The 15,766-nt window shown below is 43.6% G+C and overlaps 2 protein-coding genes across 7 annotated transcripts in view; one reads left to right on the top strand and one right to left on the bottom strand.

The window, feature by feature from the left end:
* Window positions 1-48: 48 nt before the first annotated feature.
* On the top strand, window positions 49-4,012 carry LOC134218491 (uncharacterized protein K02A2.6-like). Its single transcript, XM_062697569.1, has 5 exons — window positions 49-720; window positions 1,081-1,330; window positions 1,928-2,192; window positions 2,847-3,272; window positions 4,009-4,012. Exons 1-5 carry the CDS (start codon window positions 49-51, stop codon window positions 4,010-4,012), a joined length of 1,617 nt encoding a protein of 538 aa, XP_062553553.1.
* A 5,536-nt stretch (window positions 4,013-9,548) lies between these two features.
* The window catches only part of LOC134209699 (patj homolog), a 33,110-nt gene continuing 26,892 nt past the window's right edge, over window positions 9,549-15,766 (bottom strand). For all 6 annotated transcript variants that reach the window (XM_062685720.1, XM_062685713.1, XM_062685710.1 and 3 more), the window contains one exon: window positions 9,549-12,403. In XM_062685720.1, the coding sequence (XP_062541704.1) occupies window positions 10,140-12,317 (2,178 nt within the window). In that variant the 5' untranslated portion in view covers window positions 12,318-12,403 and the 3' untranslated portion in view covers window positions 9,549-10,139. The remainder of the gene's footprint in view (window positions 12,404-15,766) is intronic.

Below are 15,766 nucleotides of genomic sequence, written 5' to 3'. Positions count from 1 at the left end.
TTTTCATCGGGATCTGATGTCATGCTCCAAAGGAGGAAGTTGGCGTTAATGCAACAGCAACCAGGTGAGAACGACATATCATTTCTTATGCGAGTGGGCGCAACCGCCAGATTGTGCGAGTTTGGTATGGACAAGGAATTTGAAGAGATTGTGGGAACAGTGGCGGAACAAGCGCGCAACAGAGAAGTTCGGACTGCGGCCCTTAAACTGTTAAGCCGGAAAGGTACGTTCACCGACTTAGTGGATGAAGTTCGTGAAATTGAAGCTATTCGTTTAAACGAAGAGTACTTCAATATGAAACATGGCAGCCAAACACCGGTGGCGACTATTGCACGAGTGACGGGTGGAGAGTATCGTCAGCAGTACAGAGGAAGACCAGCTGGAGTAGCCCGTGGAAGATATGCAGCACAACAAATCCACCGAGACGGGGCAATGCAAGCTCGAAACTTGACCAATTGGAGAGGATCTACCAGCTCTATCCCGGAGCGTTGCTTCAGATGTAATAGTTTGTTTCATAAAGCAAATAATTGCTTCGCCGCGGATAAAATTTGCCGGAATTGTGGTGTGAAAGGGCACCTGCAACGCGCTTGCCGGACTTTCGTGCGAGACAGGCCCATACAACAACATAGCGAGCGGGTTACAGACACGAAGCTATCGGAGATTTCAGCAGTAACTGCGAAGGAGGAAACTAAACCTGAGGAACCGATTGAGCAGGAAAATGTAAGTCTTATTCCGTAATCTTCACAAATGCCACTTGGAAGTAACGCAAAGTAACGTTAATCATCGCCTAATAGTATGTTGTTCCTTAACTGTTCAATTTAATTGGGTTCATAATAAAAATAAATAAACTCTAATGAGCAAATAGGGTATCTGTTCTAATAAAATACACTCCCATGTTGATCATATCCATTAAAAGATTCGAAATTAATTCTACCCACAATAATATGAAACTAAACTATTTCTCTTTTATTCGTCATTTTGAGAATCATAAACAGTCATTAGTTTAAATCCGGGAGTAGTGGCTCACCTTATTTCAAAAGTTGGATGATAGCACTAAGTTAGGATTGTTTGTCTTGACAGGTTCCGACAACCCAAGCACAGGACAACGTCGTTTCTGCAATTACTAAGGTGCCAGGCATCCGTGACGATGGTGTGATAAGGGTGGTTATTTCAGGATTTCCTTGTGATTTCCTTATAGATTCGGGAGCGCAAGTGAACACGCTAACTGAGCATTCGTTCAACCAGTTGATCGATGACGAGTCTTGCCGAAAAGGTGTTCATAATTTACAATTCAAAGCGGATCGATCTCTTAAGGCCTATGCGACATCTGGTGAGATACCTGTTATAGGAACTTTTGAAGCTTTCATGTTCGTATCAGGAGATCGGCCAGTATTATTAGAAAAATTTTACGTCGTAAAGGAATCGCAATCATTACTCGGTAGACCAACGGCTACTAGGTATAGCGTGCTTTTGCTAGGCCTCCAGGTTCCATTGTGCCTAGATGCTTCGAAAGCTTTTCAGTTTCATGGTATTGATATCGCTTATATAAGTTCCGACAAAGCATTCCCCAAATTCAAAATTCCGCCTGTTGTAATTCGTTACGATAAGACTAAGCCTCCATGTCGGAATATTTTCTTCAACATTCCGATAGCTATGAAGTCGCGGGTCGAAGAAAGACTACAACAGTTGATGACGGCTAACATAATTGAACGAGTCACGGATGAGATGGACCCTTCCTTTTGTTCCTCCATGCTGATTATACCTAAGGGAAAAGAGGATTTTCGTCTAGTTATCGATCTCCGAGGCCCAAATCAGTACATTCTCCGTACACCCTTTGCAATGCCAACACTAGAAAAGATTCTAGCTGACTTGAGAGGGGCAAAGTGGTTCTCTACCATTGATTTAAGCAATGCTTTCTTTCATGTAGAGCTCCACGACGACAGCCGCCATTTGACCAATTTTATGACGGAGTTCGGGATGTTCCGTTGTGTCAGAATGCCGTTCGGACTGTGCAATGCCCCGGACATCTTTCAGGAGGTGATGCAGCGAAAGATTTTGGGGGGCTGCAAGGGTGTCAGGAATTATCTTGACGATATATTGATATTTGGAGAGACCATTGAGGAACACGACAATAACTTGGCGGCAGTACTGGAGCGACTGGAAGAGCATGGGGTGGAAATTAATAAATCAAAGTGTGTAATCCGGAGTTAAGAGCTTCCGTTTCTAGAATTTATTTTAACATCGGACGGCTGGCAAATCGAAGAGGATAAACTAAGTGCCATCAGGAATTTTCGTAAACCTGAAAATTGTGCAGAGGTGAAAAGCTTCCTTGGGCTAATCACCTTTGTCGATCGTTTTTTGGTTCATCGCGCGACGAAAACCGAACATTTACGGACGTTGGCCAATGCTGAAAGTTTTTATTGGACAGACAAAGAGGAGATCGAGTTTATAACTCTACAGAAGGAAACGTTGAATCACATCAAGACATTAGGGTTTTTCTCCACCACAGATCGTACTGAATTATTCGTAGATGCGTCATCGATAGGTTTGGGAGCTGTTCTCGTTCAGTTTAACAGTGCAAACATCCCAAGAATCATCGCGTGTGCTTCCAAAAGCCTAACATCAACGGAGCAAAGATACCCTCAAACGCAGAGGGAGGCTCTGGCGGTAGTTTGGGGGGTGGAGCGATTCTCGTTCTACCTAACGGGTCGTCAGTTTATTGTTCGAACGGATGCTACTGCCAACGAATTTATATACAACTGCCAGCATAGAATAGGTAAAAGAGCTGTCTCGAGAGCAGAAGCTTGGTCATTAAGACTGCAACCATATGATTTTACCATAAAAAGGGTTACAAGTGAAGACAACGTGGCGGATGCCTTATCCCGTCTAATTCGATGCTCTCAGGCAGCAGAACCGTTCGAAGATGAGAATGAGAATCATCTATTGTACGTGCTAGACGGGGGAATGGACATTACGTTGGACGAAATCGAGAAAAAGTCGGAGACGGATACTGAAATGCAAAAAATTTGCTTAGCTTTGCGGTTTGATAAGTGGCCGAGAGAGTTGCGGCGCTACGAGTGCCAGAAGAAAGATCTGCACAATCTCGGTTTCCTGGTTTTCAAAAACGATACCATCGTACTCCCGAATGCACTCCGAAAAAGCTTTATTTTCAGCCCATGGGGCCACGTTGGAGAGATTGCCATGAAAAGGATCATGCGGCAATTTTTCTGGTGGCCAGGAATGGCCAAGGATACGGAGAACTTTGTTAAGGGGTGTGAAACCTGTGCTGTGCTATCTAGAAGGAACCCTCCAATTCCGCTTTCTTCTCGTGAGCTGCCGGATGGTCCGTGGGAGGTCCTTCAAATAGATTTCCTAACGGCAACCGGTTTTGGTTCAGAAAAATTCTTAGTTTTAACAGATACATATTCTCGATACCTCTATGTTATCGAAATGAACAATTTGACCGCTGAAAGTACAAACGCTGCTTTCTGTGATATTTTTAAACTTTGGGGCTGTCCAGAAATTATGCAAAGCGACAATGGTCCTCCATTCAAGAGCGCAAATTTCTGTGATTTTTGGGAAGAAAAAGGCGTTAAGATACGCAAGGCTATTCCATTGAGCCCGCAATCTAATGGAATGATAGAGCGGCAAAACCAAGGAATAATAAAAGCTCTTGCAGCGGCTCGGATAGATGGCGTTCATTGGAGAATGGCTCTAGACCGTTATGTGCATAAGCACAATACTTTGGTTCCCCATGCCAGGTTAAATGTCACACCATTCGAACTAATGGTAGGATGGCGGTTCCGGGGTACTTTTCCCAGTTTGTGGAAGGAGGGTGATGGACAGACATTAGATCGCACAGACCTGAGAGAGAAGGATTCGGAAGCAAAGCTAGTTAGCAAGAAACACGCTGATATGGCCAGAGGAGCAAAGGAGGCAGATATAAATATCGGAGACGTAGTTCTACTTCATCAACAACGGAAAACGAAAACCGATCGTTCTTTTCAGCTGAACGTTACACGGTTATTGCTAGACAAGGAGCAAAAGTGGTAGTAATGAGCGGAAACGGAGTCCAATACGCTCGGAATGTGCACGACGTCAAGCTGGCTCCACCTATCGAACGAAACACAACCACTATGGAAACAATTCAGCAGGATTCTACACTTTCGTCGGAACATGGTATGGCGGAACTACCAGAAGATGTTGGTTCGAACAGAATTGAACGCAACTTACGTGCGAGACAAGAACTAAAGAAGCCATCGAAATATGACGATAATTTTGTCTACCTAATTTACCACTAAATAAGTTATCAGTTGCAACGCAATCCTGTAATAAAAGAACAGAGATTAATAAAATATATGCATATAAAAAAATGGAACGATACGCTTTCTGATTTCACGGTTGATTATCTGATCTTTGCAGGTTCGAATATTAATTTGCTCGGAGCAAGTTTGCGAAGTATAGTGTTGGATATATGGCTGCTATGTGAATATTATTATCCCACATGTAGTAACCAAAACTTAGAATTTTAACAAATGGCATAATCAAACCATTCGTCGCAAAAGTCGTTTCTAAACTGAATCTGTTTTCCAGCTGTCATGCTCTCATTCGTACTTCGGAGCTTTTTTTACGATCATTGAAATGAATCATCAACATGCGTACACGGTTAAATCAAACCAAACAGAAACGAATTCAGTTTCATACTGAATTTATATTTGACATACATTAATTTCTCGAATCAAGCTCTATTCACCACATTCACCCTCTACCCTACTCTCCATTAACTAGATTTCAGATCTTTTAGAATTCATTTATTTATAATTGTACCATTTTCTCATCGAACAATTATTATTATTTTTATTTAATTATTTTCAAAGTCAGTTGAAAGACGTCTCGATTATAACGAAAATTCAACAGATTAAATTCCGATTCAAATATCCAACCTAAACAATATCTTACTCATTGTATGCACTTGTCATGATAAACACTCGCTTCATGTACTCAGTGACTCCACTTGTTTCACATGCATTGATCGAATACTGCTGTCATTTGGCAAAAAACGGGAAAATTTTCCCTATCTTCATCCAGGCAAACATCTTGACGTATACCTTCGCAGTTGAGTTAGTTAAGCACAATATAATCCAAAGAATTCCAACAATCCAAAACCGATTCAACCGTATAAGTATTTTTTTTTACAAAAGATATGTTTAAATAAAACATAACAGTAATTGCACATTTTCATAAAAACCCTTTTTTTCACAAACTTATTAATTTGTTTTAATAAATTCTTACAGGAAAAAACTCAGAAGAAAAATCTTTTACGTAATGTGTGCACCGCCTCTGAATGCGGAATACGAACCTCGGGTTTTATTTTTTGAACTTCCAATATTTTAAACCTGCATGTACAGTGCCCTACCGGCTGCGCCATGTAGTAACCAAAACTTAGAATTTTAACAAATGGCATAATCAAACCATTCGTCGCAAAAGTCGTTTCTAAACTGAATCTGTTTTCCAGCTGTCATGCTCTCATTCGTACTTCGGAGCTTTTTTTACGATCATTGAAATGAATCATCAACATGCGTACACGGTTAAATCAAACCAAACAGAAACGAATTCAGTTTCATACTGAATTTATATTTGACATACATTAATTTCTCGAATCAAGCTCTATTCACCACACCACAGTCTTGTTGAGTTTATGGCAGGGGAAGATCACGGAGGGCTTAAACTTCTATACGACGCCTCGCTGGTCCTGTGACGCTGTGACCGTGTTGATAACTGCACTGGGCCCGGTGGTTGGATTAAGCATAAATTTAGCTTTCTCTTCATAGCTTCATAATAAAAATCGTCTCGACTCGACGTGCCTCCTTTGGGCTAGAGTGGGTGGTTCCAAGCTGTTCCAAGTATTCGTCTAGGCACTTTGAGATGGATGCGGTCTTTCCTCCTGTAATAACTGATTTCTGTTTTACAGGGAAACTGTTTTTTTACTCACATTTCCGTTCAAAAAGAAAAACGTATGAAATTGATCTCTAGCTCATTGCTCTAAGCCAACTGTGCAGCAACAGTAAACTCAACCAAACTTTTCAATGATAACATATTTAGGTAAGGAAAATGTCCATCTGCAAGCATAGCGTCACAGCATACAACAACAAGGCTGACTCAGCACGAATGTAAACATCCAGTTTGAATGTAAACATGTGACGTAACTACTATTGTCGAACGAGTTAAGCCGAGGCTTTTGCACTTCAACATGGGGCGATAAAATATACGTCATTACTGTATCCTACGAACCTACCTTGCCGTGGCACAGTGATGAAAGCGTTTCTGCTTTGCACGACTATCCGAACACAAAATATGGAATTCCTCACCTTAGTAATCTATAGGTTCATTGAGATGCAGCAAAGGTAACATCAACGTAAGGTACGATCAAAACCGAGACACAAAAACAGGGTATGTTTTGACTGACAGATGGCGCTTATAGATACGATAGAGATTATAGATGTGCAGGTAAGTTTTTAATGCTCACTTCTTTAACCTCATTTGGGCTCACAGAATACCAGTTGACACGATTAAAAGTTTTTAAAGAAACCTCGCTGAATTAATTCTGGCTTGTACAAAACTATGAAATTAGTTACGCTGTGGAATAAATTACGAAAATGGTCAGAAAAAAAAAATGCTTTACATCGCAACTTAAAGGGCAAAACTCCACAAATACATCGCAAACTGAAATCGGGTTAGTTTAAATTTTGAAAATAATAACAGACATAGAGTACACAAGGGAAATATTGTAGTAGGTATTGCGGACGTTATTAATAGTTAGGCTACGTTGACATAACTGGTATGAGCTTTTGCAAAAAGCTTCTATCCGAAAAAAGCATACTCAAAAACTCGAGCGAAAACTTGGTGCTCGAAATTAACTGATTTAAACCGGAAACCGATTACCGAAGGGAGACGACTTTTGACGACAGGGATTTGCAACAGTAACATGGGAAAAAGAGAGACGGGGTTCAATGTAAAAAAAAAGTACCTCCACATTCTCTGCTCTGGGAGAAAGCAAGACAGCGCTCCTATGATTTACATGATTTAGCTGAGAGGGAGAAAGATGCAAATCCAGAAAAAAAGGAGCGAGCGGCCTTGTACCCGACTCTCAGGACGATTGTCATTCTGTTGGATACTTTCTGCGTGAGCGGACGCGAAAACGGAGTGCTCCTTTCGGCGTTAAATTTTTGAAGATGGCTTCTAAACGGCCGATGGATGGTTCCATGTGCGACAAGGACTAGCATTTTCTAAACAGAAAGGTTTAATTGCGAAAATGGACTGTTTCGGTGGCATCGGCGTTTGGCGTGGAAGCTTATTTTCTGTTAGTGATTGCATTCATTCAAATTTTTCGGGCTAATTTATTGAATACAAGAAAGCTGCTTTCCGGCGCGCGACCCATTTTGATCGGGATTCCGCAAAGAGCCATTTTGATCGAGATTTCACAAAGAGCGGTTCGACATTCGATGCAGCAGAGCGGACACAGTAGCACGAACGCGTAGATGGCAGTGGCAATAGGGTAATTCGCCAAATGTTGAACGGCTAATCTCTTCGCCTATTGTTGAACGCACGTGCATTTCTTATGGGAGTTCAACAATAGGCGACAAAATTAGCCGTTCAACATTTGGCGGTTTCCCCTACGGAAAATTTATTCCAAATTTTGGAGGCTTAGCGAAAAATCATCAAGTGGCGATCGGACAGTTTCTACGCAAGGTGCCGACAAGCGTTTGGATGCAGTTAGTTATTGGAAAGCCGCATTGGGAAATGAAAAATGGTTCTTCTCAGAACCAACATTTTATGGAAAGAGAGAGTTAATTGCGAAAATGTACCGTTTCGGTGGCATCGGGTTTGGCGTGGTAGCTTGGTTGCTGTTAGTGATTCCATCCATTCAAATTTACTGCATCATCTCCCTCCGACGCGCTATCAAATTCACTATTTACGATTGAGTTTTGCACATTGAAGAAAGTTTATTTCGGATAGTTGGATCAATCTTCTTATGTATAAAGACCTTTTTGGAGGACACCATCCTCAAAAATGGCCGAAATAAAGGAGAAATAAGCAGAATCAGAAGTAGCGTGAAACCAAATGCAAATATATTTATTTGCAACGTTTGGTTTTCGCCCGCGATGTAAGTGTACTTGGCTAAGTAAGGATTGTGATATCCCCGACTGAAAGCCAGTCGAGTGACTTCAGCGGCCGATGAGTCTTGTTAATTTCACGGTTAGAGACTCAAAGTCCATCCAACTGAGAACAACTATTCAACTTCTTGATTCAGTTGGCCTCCGAGCAGTTTGCTCAATGTTAATAAAACGATACAAATTATTATGGAAAATACCATCAATTTCAAATAGCTACGTAGTCCTACGTCACCTTTGCATACAACGCGATTGGGCTGCACCTTTGAGTTTTTTTTACACAGAATTGATAAAAAAGAATTGGTGTATTGTAGAAGAATGATAAGCAAAAACACGTGTTAAAAGTTACAGAAGGTAACATATCCATCCAGTACGGTACGTTAGAGAAGAAAACTCCTCCTTGAGGTACAATTCAAAATTCGAAAGCCAATTCGCGACTACGAAGGTAAGTTCTTCACGCATAGTCTGACAGTTCCTTATGGGATTTTACTGTGGAGGAACAAGAAGGGGTGATTGGCAGCCATGTTTCACGCACAGTCTGACAGATAGCAATATTTTTTTCCCATAAGAGTGGTAGAGGCTAGGCTAGAGGAACGTTGAGCTGTTCAAGACGACGAAGAATAAAATCTATGTCTTTACTTATAAACTTTGTGATGTGTTGAAAATATCAGGAAATTCATAGAAGATTCGTTTTGGACCACGATCCCCACAATGCGATTACACCAGCAGTTGAGTAGATGGTTTTCATTTTTAACACATCACCGTCATCATCCGGAGATGATCTCGCTACAGTCAGTTGTTACGGTGGCTTACGATGAAATGGGTCGGCATGAGTCCTGTCCGTTGCACAAGGGAGCGCCAAGTTGGTGTTCCAGCTGCCCTTTGGCATGTGACAGCTGGTCATAACCAGAGCCCGTTTGCGTTGTGTGTATGAACTCCCCGTGTATGCTTGTTATTACAATTCTAGAGCACCAGCAGCTTGCATGGGTGGGCATGTACGTATTGCACCAGTTGATTGCATCTGGTCTGGCGAGGGCTAGGAGCCAACGAAAGACACATGCTGCAGCTCTGTTCTACTGGATGGCCGTAATTAATTGAAATAATATATTAAAGATATCCTTGGTATGAGAAGCTCATTTGCAGTCGGTATTTGACTGGTATCATGAGGCTCTGCTTTAAACTTTGTAATAAAGTAAACCTGCCCGATATGACTCCAATTGACAAACATGGCTTCTAAATTTATTCAAAATCATAAGGTATCGCCTTTTGTCTTCGATGGAATTTAATGTTCATAAAATATCGGTGTAATTGGATACATTGTTTCATTTGGTAAATAGAAGAGAAGAGTATTCAGGGAAGCGCATAATTATTTTTTTCGCCTTTGTTTATCTTTTTTTTTGATTGATTTCAAATTTGTTTATTAGGAATAATATTTGCATTGCAGGAAATAAATATCTACAGACAACTATATTATTAACCAGCAAAGTTTTCAATACCATTTCGAACAATCTTGATTAAAAGTATGACTGCGTTGTGTGCCACCAAAACCCATTTAATTTGATCTTGTTTGCTGTTTATTCAATGCGCAAAAATTTAATTATCTACGTTTTCTGCAATCCTTCTCCACATACCCCATACTCCAGCCTTTCGGAATATTCGGTTCCCCTTTTGAGAGAAACGACATCTGCAGCTTGTTTGGTGCAGTTACAATTAGCGTAACATTATTCACTGAGACAATTTTCGTAAACTAATGGCAATGACTAATTAATAACCGAATTTTACTTATCGTTATATACTGCTACAGCTATATGTACTCAACTATCCAATATAATAATATCATTATTTGTCAACTGATTGTTAGGAAAGTAACTGCATAACGAACATAACTGATCTGCTTTTAGTCAATGTACCGAGTCTTGCTCCCATTGGTTAGATATCAAGCTCGAAAAACAGATCAATTATTTGTAGTTAGGTGGTGGGTGTTTCCGGCGTAGACGATAGATTATTATCCGACGTAGACAGCGGCCGACAAAGGCCTATGCGGGCCGTTCCCAAAGGTATTCCTTTCAGTATACTCACCGCCTGGTCCAGTGTGGCCCCTTGAAGACTGTGCTCGTTAACCGAAACAAGCCGATCGCCGGGGAAGATAAAACTGGTGGCCTCAGCTGAACCGCCAGGAATTAGACCGCGCACCACGATGACTGTACCTTCGGTGTCCAGTGGGTCTTGGTAGTCCAGGATAGAGAAACCGAAACCACGTTCCGTTTTTTCGATGTTACAGTAGATAACCTCGTTGGTCCACAGGGCTAAGCCAGAAACTTGTTCAACGGATTTGGACCTCTGTTGATCCGTCAACGTCGCCGTACTCGATGTGTACAGCGAACTCTCCGATTGGGCTTTCGTGAGAATTCCTTGCAAACTTTGAAGACTTTGTAAGCCACCCGCGAGAATACTACGCGCTTCGAAAGCCTCCGCATTTTGGGATGTATTGATCACAGTAGGAGCAGATGATCCACGCGCACAGATCACTCGCACTTTTGAGGGCAGTTCTTTGAGAATCTTAACCACTTCGATATGTTTTAACCCCTGCAAGCGATGTTCGTTTACTTGCAGCAACTCATCGCCAGGTTTCAACGTCCCATTCCGACCGACCGGGCCATCTTCCAGAATCGATCGAATATAATGATGAGGGCGAACCTCCACTCCACCTTCTACCTCCACTGTACCTTCCAGACTTATTCCCAAACCAGATAACTTCTGAATATCCGCAAATATAACTTGACTGTTCCCCATCTGTCGCTTCCACAATTCAATCACCGGATCTATTTCCACTATCGGAGTTACCAACTGCGATGCACTTCGCACTTCTTCCCCTTGTGAATCAAACACCAACTCCATATTTTCCCTCATGGGTGTTGCCCCTGCAGACGATGCCATCGTCGCAACCACTGCACCATTTTCATACAGACCATTTTCACTACAGTCCCCATTCTCCAGCAGAAATACATTCGAATCGAATGTAGTGGCCGACTCCATTTCGGCATCGATACCACACTCTCCGCATTCCGTGACCATGGAATCTGCGTCGGACTTTGCCGCACAGATCGACAGCGTTGTTACCGACGGAGACTGTATCATGGAACACCTTTGATGACACTGCGATAGCTGAGAATTGCTGGCAGCCGTAGCATTCACCACGTTAGTATCGATTAGAGCCACCTGCAAGTGTTCATATTTTCGTCCTCGCAGGAATCTCTCTAGAGACAACTTGACTGCAATATCCGTATTGCGCAACATTTCCACGGCTTGGTGGTTCGTAACCCCGCTAAGCGACTTCCCATCTACGGCAACAATACGGTCGTTGATCTGAATCTGCCCACTCATTTCGGCGGCGCTACCCTCGATGATACTTTTCACGAAAATTCCTGACAAATCTTCTTCTTCGCACACATAACCGGCCACGGTAATACCCAGCCCATAAACGTTTTTTCGTAACTCCACATCGTAGGCTTCCGTTTCGGGCGTCTCCGGAAGATCCATGTAATCATGCGGATCCGGTGGTGGCAGTGGCGGTGGTAGAATTGCTTCCAGCAATGGTTGACTAAGCACTTGTGGAATCGAAATCGACGAAGGGGAGATTAAAGCTAGACTATTATTATCTATATTTATTGTATTGTTCACAGCGACCACTTCAATGTGAGTCGGACAGAGCTCATCGGCTTCCTCGACGGGTGATTGCAGGAATGACCCGGATGTGTATCCGGCCGTCTGCAGCAGGGTCCGGTCGAGTTCCTCCGGATCGGTAAGCATTTTGGTAGGAATGATCGGTGCATGGCTGGCTAAGGCTTGATAATCTGGAGAGGTAGGTTCCACCGGCCGGGCCACTATCAACCGTACCTGATGGCCAGATTGTCGTAACACCGTTGCCACCTGCTCCGAGCTAAAACCCCGTAGGTTAACATCGCCAATTTGGAGCACGTGGTCGCCGCTCTGCAAGCGGCCATCACGTTCGGCCACCGATCCGGGAATCAATGCCTTAATGACCACACCTGTGCTGCGGCCTCCAACGAGCATAAATCCGAGCCCGTTGCCATCGTTGACGAGATCGATTATCTCCACCTGGGACCACTCAGTGCTTAGGACCATGATGCCAGCAGCTAGTCACGCATCAGGCTGTTACAAATTCGCATAACCGCATCCAATGGCGAATGTAGGAGAGTCTAGTGAACCACCTGAAATTAGAAAAAAAAATACAGATCTTTACTGAGCAGTTCAACAACGTCGATTTTATGGTTAGCATCTTTGGAGGGTATATGACAGTTTTGCAGTTTGCTGGAATCCGGCAAAAGAGGTGACTTTGCGAACTTTTTTTTAATAATGCCTGATTTATCTTAATTTCTTTATCTCGAATCTACACAAAATCCATACTACCAGAGTGGGTGTATCAATTGTCGCCATAGTTAAGAACAAGTGTTTTAAAAAGTATAAATAAAAGCCACCGTGTTGATATGTCAAGCGAAAGGTTTCCCTGTTCCTTAGAACAAATGTGAAAACCGCATTAAAATTCGTGATAGTAACCAAAATTGATTAATCCATAATAGGATCGCGTGTACCAGTTGTGGCACTATTCTTACTTTTGGTTCCTATCATGGCAAATCCCATTGTTTTCTAATGGGATTAGCCATAATGGGACGACAAAAATTAAGCAAACTCATTTTTTTACAATTGGGGTTTGTTTGAATTAGAGGGTATTAAAGGTGTTATCGTGTCGTATAAACATGGTTCACTGATCAGAAAATGTTTTCTAGTTATATGATGTGCCATTTGGTGAATAACGCAGTAGTGCGACAACTGGTACTATATCCAAAACTGGTACATCTACCATACTTCCCAAAACCAATCAATACGCAAAAAGGGTTCTTCAAAGTTTGGTCAACCGGTTGATATGGAAAAAGTTATAAACAAACAAATGCTGACTCCCTGGAGACATCCGCCGGTTACACCAAAACATATAAGGCTCATTCGTCAAAGAGCATAAAGGAGCCGAAATGATTTTTCGTAACAATTTCAAACCAATTGATTTGAGGCCAAACTGTGTCCACTGCTTCTAAGCATTACGGTTCTAGATTTCTTTCTTTGAGCATAATAATGACCAAAAATGTCAAACTTAATTATTTTCAAATAACTTTTTGAATATGACACTTTAGATTTTTTTTACTGATTTGGCCCCTTGTAACGGGTTTAAAAGATTCATTGCCTTTGTGTGCATTTGTCTTACATTTTGTACTCATTCATTCATTTATTTAGTTAACATCTAAACAGATAACACTAATCAACAATTTGACGCCACAATACACGGTTCGAGGCCGCATCTCTCCATCCTAGGATACGCCCCACGCTCGCCAAGTCGTTTGGCACCGAGTCTGCCCATCTCGCTCGCTGCGCTTCACGCCGTCTCGTACCTGCGGGATCGGAAGCGAACACCATCTTTGCAGGGTTGCTGTGCGGCATTCTTGCAACATGTGCTGCTCATCGTACCCTTCCGGCTTTAGCTACCTTCTGGATACTGGGTTCGCCGTAGAGTTGGGCGAGCTCATGGTTCATTCTTCGCCGCCACACACCGTCTTCTTGCACACCGCCAAAGATGGTCCTAAGCATCCGTCTCTCGAATACTCCGAGTGCTTGCAAGTCCTCCTCGAACATTGTCCATGTTTCATGTCCGTAAAGGACAACCGGTCTTATAAGCGTCTTGTACATGACACATTTGGTGCGGTGGCGAATCTTTTTCGACCGCAGTTTCTTCTGGAGCCCGTAGTAGGCCCGACTTCCACAGATGATGCGCCTTCGTATTTCACGACTAACGTTATTGTCAGCCGTTAGCAAGGATCCGAGGTAGACGAATTCCTCGACCACCTCGAAGGTATCCCCGTCTATCGTAACACTGCTTCCCAGGCGGGCCCTGTCGCGCTCGGTTCCGCCCACAAGCATGTACTTTGTCTTTGACGCATTCACCACCAGTCCAACTTTTGTTGCTTCACGTTTCAGGCGGGTGTACAGTTCTGCCACCTTTGCAAATGTTCGGCCGACAATGTCCATGTCATCCGCGAAGCAAATAAATTGACTGGATCTGTTGAAAATCGTACCCCGGCTGTTCCACCCGGCTCTCCGCATGACACCTTCTAGCGCAATGTTGAACAACAGGCACGAAAGTCCATCACCTTGTCTTAGTCCCGGCACGATTCGAACGAACTGGAGTGTTCGCCGAAATCTTCACACAGTTTTGCACACCATCCACCGTTGCTTTGATCAGTCTGGTAAGCTTCCCTGGGAAGCTGTTCTCGTCCATAATTTTCCATAGCTCTACGCGGTCTATACTGTCGTATGCCGCCATGAAATCAACGAACAGATGGTGCGTTGGGACCTGGTATTCACGGCATTTTGAAGGATTTGCCGTACAGTAAAGATCTGGTCCGTTAACGAGCGGCCGTCAACGAAGCCGGCTTGATAACTTCCACGAACTCGTTCACTAATGGTGACAGACGACGGAAGATGATCTGGGATATCACTTTGTAGGCGGCATTAAGGATGGTGATCGCTCGAAAGTTCTCACACTCCAGTTTGTCGCCTTTCTTGTAGATGGGGCATATAACCCCTTCCTTCCACTCCTCCGGTAGCTGTTCGGTTTCCCAGATTCTGACTATCAGTTTGTGCAGGCAAGTGGCCAGCTTTTCCGGGCCCATCTTGATGAGCTCAGCTCCGATACCATCCTTACCAGCTGCTTTATTGGTCTTTAGCTGTTGAATGGCATCCTTAACTTCCCTCAGGGTGGGGGCTGGTTGGCTTCCATCATCCGCTGAACTGACGTAGTCATCTCCTCCGCTGCCTTGACTTTCACTGCCTGTACTCTCAGCGCCATTCAGATGTTCCTCGTACTGCTGCTTCCACCTTTCGATCACCACACGTTCGTCCGCCAAGATGCTCCCATCCTTATCCCGGCACATTTCGGCTCGCGGCACGAAGCCTTTGCGGGATGCGTTGAGCTTCTGATAGAACTTGCGTGTTTCTTGAGAACGGCACAGCTGTTCCATCTCCTCGCACTCCGCTTCTTCCAAACGGCGATTCTTCTCCTGAAAAAGGCGGGTCTGCTGTCTCCGCTTCCGTCTATAACGTTCCACGTTCTGCCGGGTACCTTGCTGCAGCGCGACCGCCCGCGCTGCGTCCTTCTCCTCCAGAATCTGTCTGCACTCTTCGTCGAACCAATCGTTCCGTCGACTTCGACCCATATACCCGACGTTGTTCTCCGCTGCGTCGTTAATGGCTGCTTTAACTGTACTCCAGCAGTCCTCAAGAGGGGCCCCATCGAGCTCACCCTCTTCCGGCAACGCTGCCTCGAGATGCTGCGCGTATGCAGTTGCGACATCAGGTTGCTTCAGTCGCTCTAGGTCGTACCGCGGCGGTCGTCGGTACCGAACATTGTTGATGACGGATATTTTGGGCGCAGTTTAACCATCACCAGATAGTGGTCAGAGTCGATGTTAGCGCCACGATATGTCCTGACGTCGATAATGTCGAAGTGCCGTCCATCAATCAGAACG

The sequence above is a fragment of the Armigeres subalbatus genome, chromosome 1 (assembly GCF_024139115.2).
Source record: "Armigeres subalbatus isolate Guangzhou_Male chromosome 1, GZ_Asu_2, whole genome shotgun sequence".
Classification (NCBI taxonomy): domain Eukaryota; kingdom Metazoa; phylum Arthropoda; class Insecta; order Diptera; family Culicidae; genus Armigeres; species Armigeres subalbatus.
This window is presented reverse-complemented; position numbering and strand designations above follow the sequence as displayed.

What these genes read in the sequence shown, in the direction of transcription:
- LOC134218491 (XM_062697569.1), top strand. Translation starts at nt 49, where the DNA reads ATGCAACAGCAACCAGGTGAGAACGACATATCATTTCTTATGCGAGTG. An exon ending in AACCGATTGAGCAGGAAAAT is followed by an intron (nt 721 to 1,080) that starts GTAAGTCTTATT and finishes TTGTCTTGACAG; the next exon opens with GTTCCGACAACCCAAGCACA. An exon ending in TAAGGCCTATGCGACATCTG is followed by an intron (nt 1,331 to 1,927) that starts GTGAGATACCTG and finishes TCTTTCATGTAG; the next exon opens with AGCTCCACGACGACAGCCGC.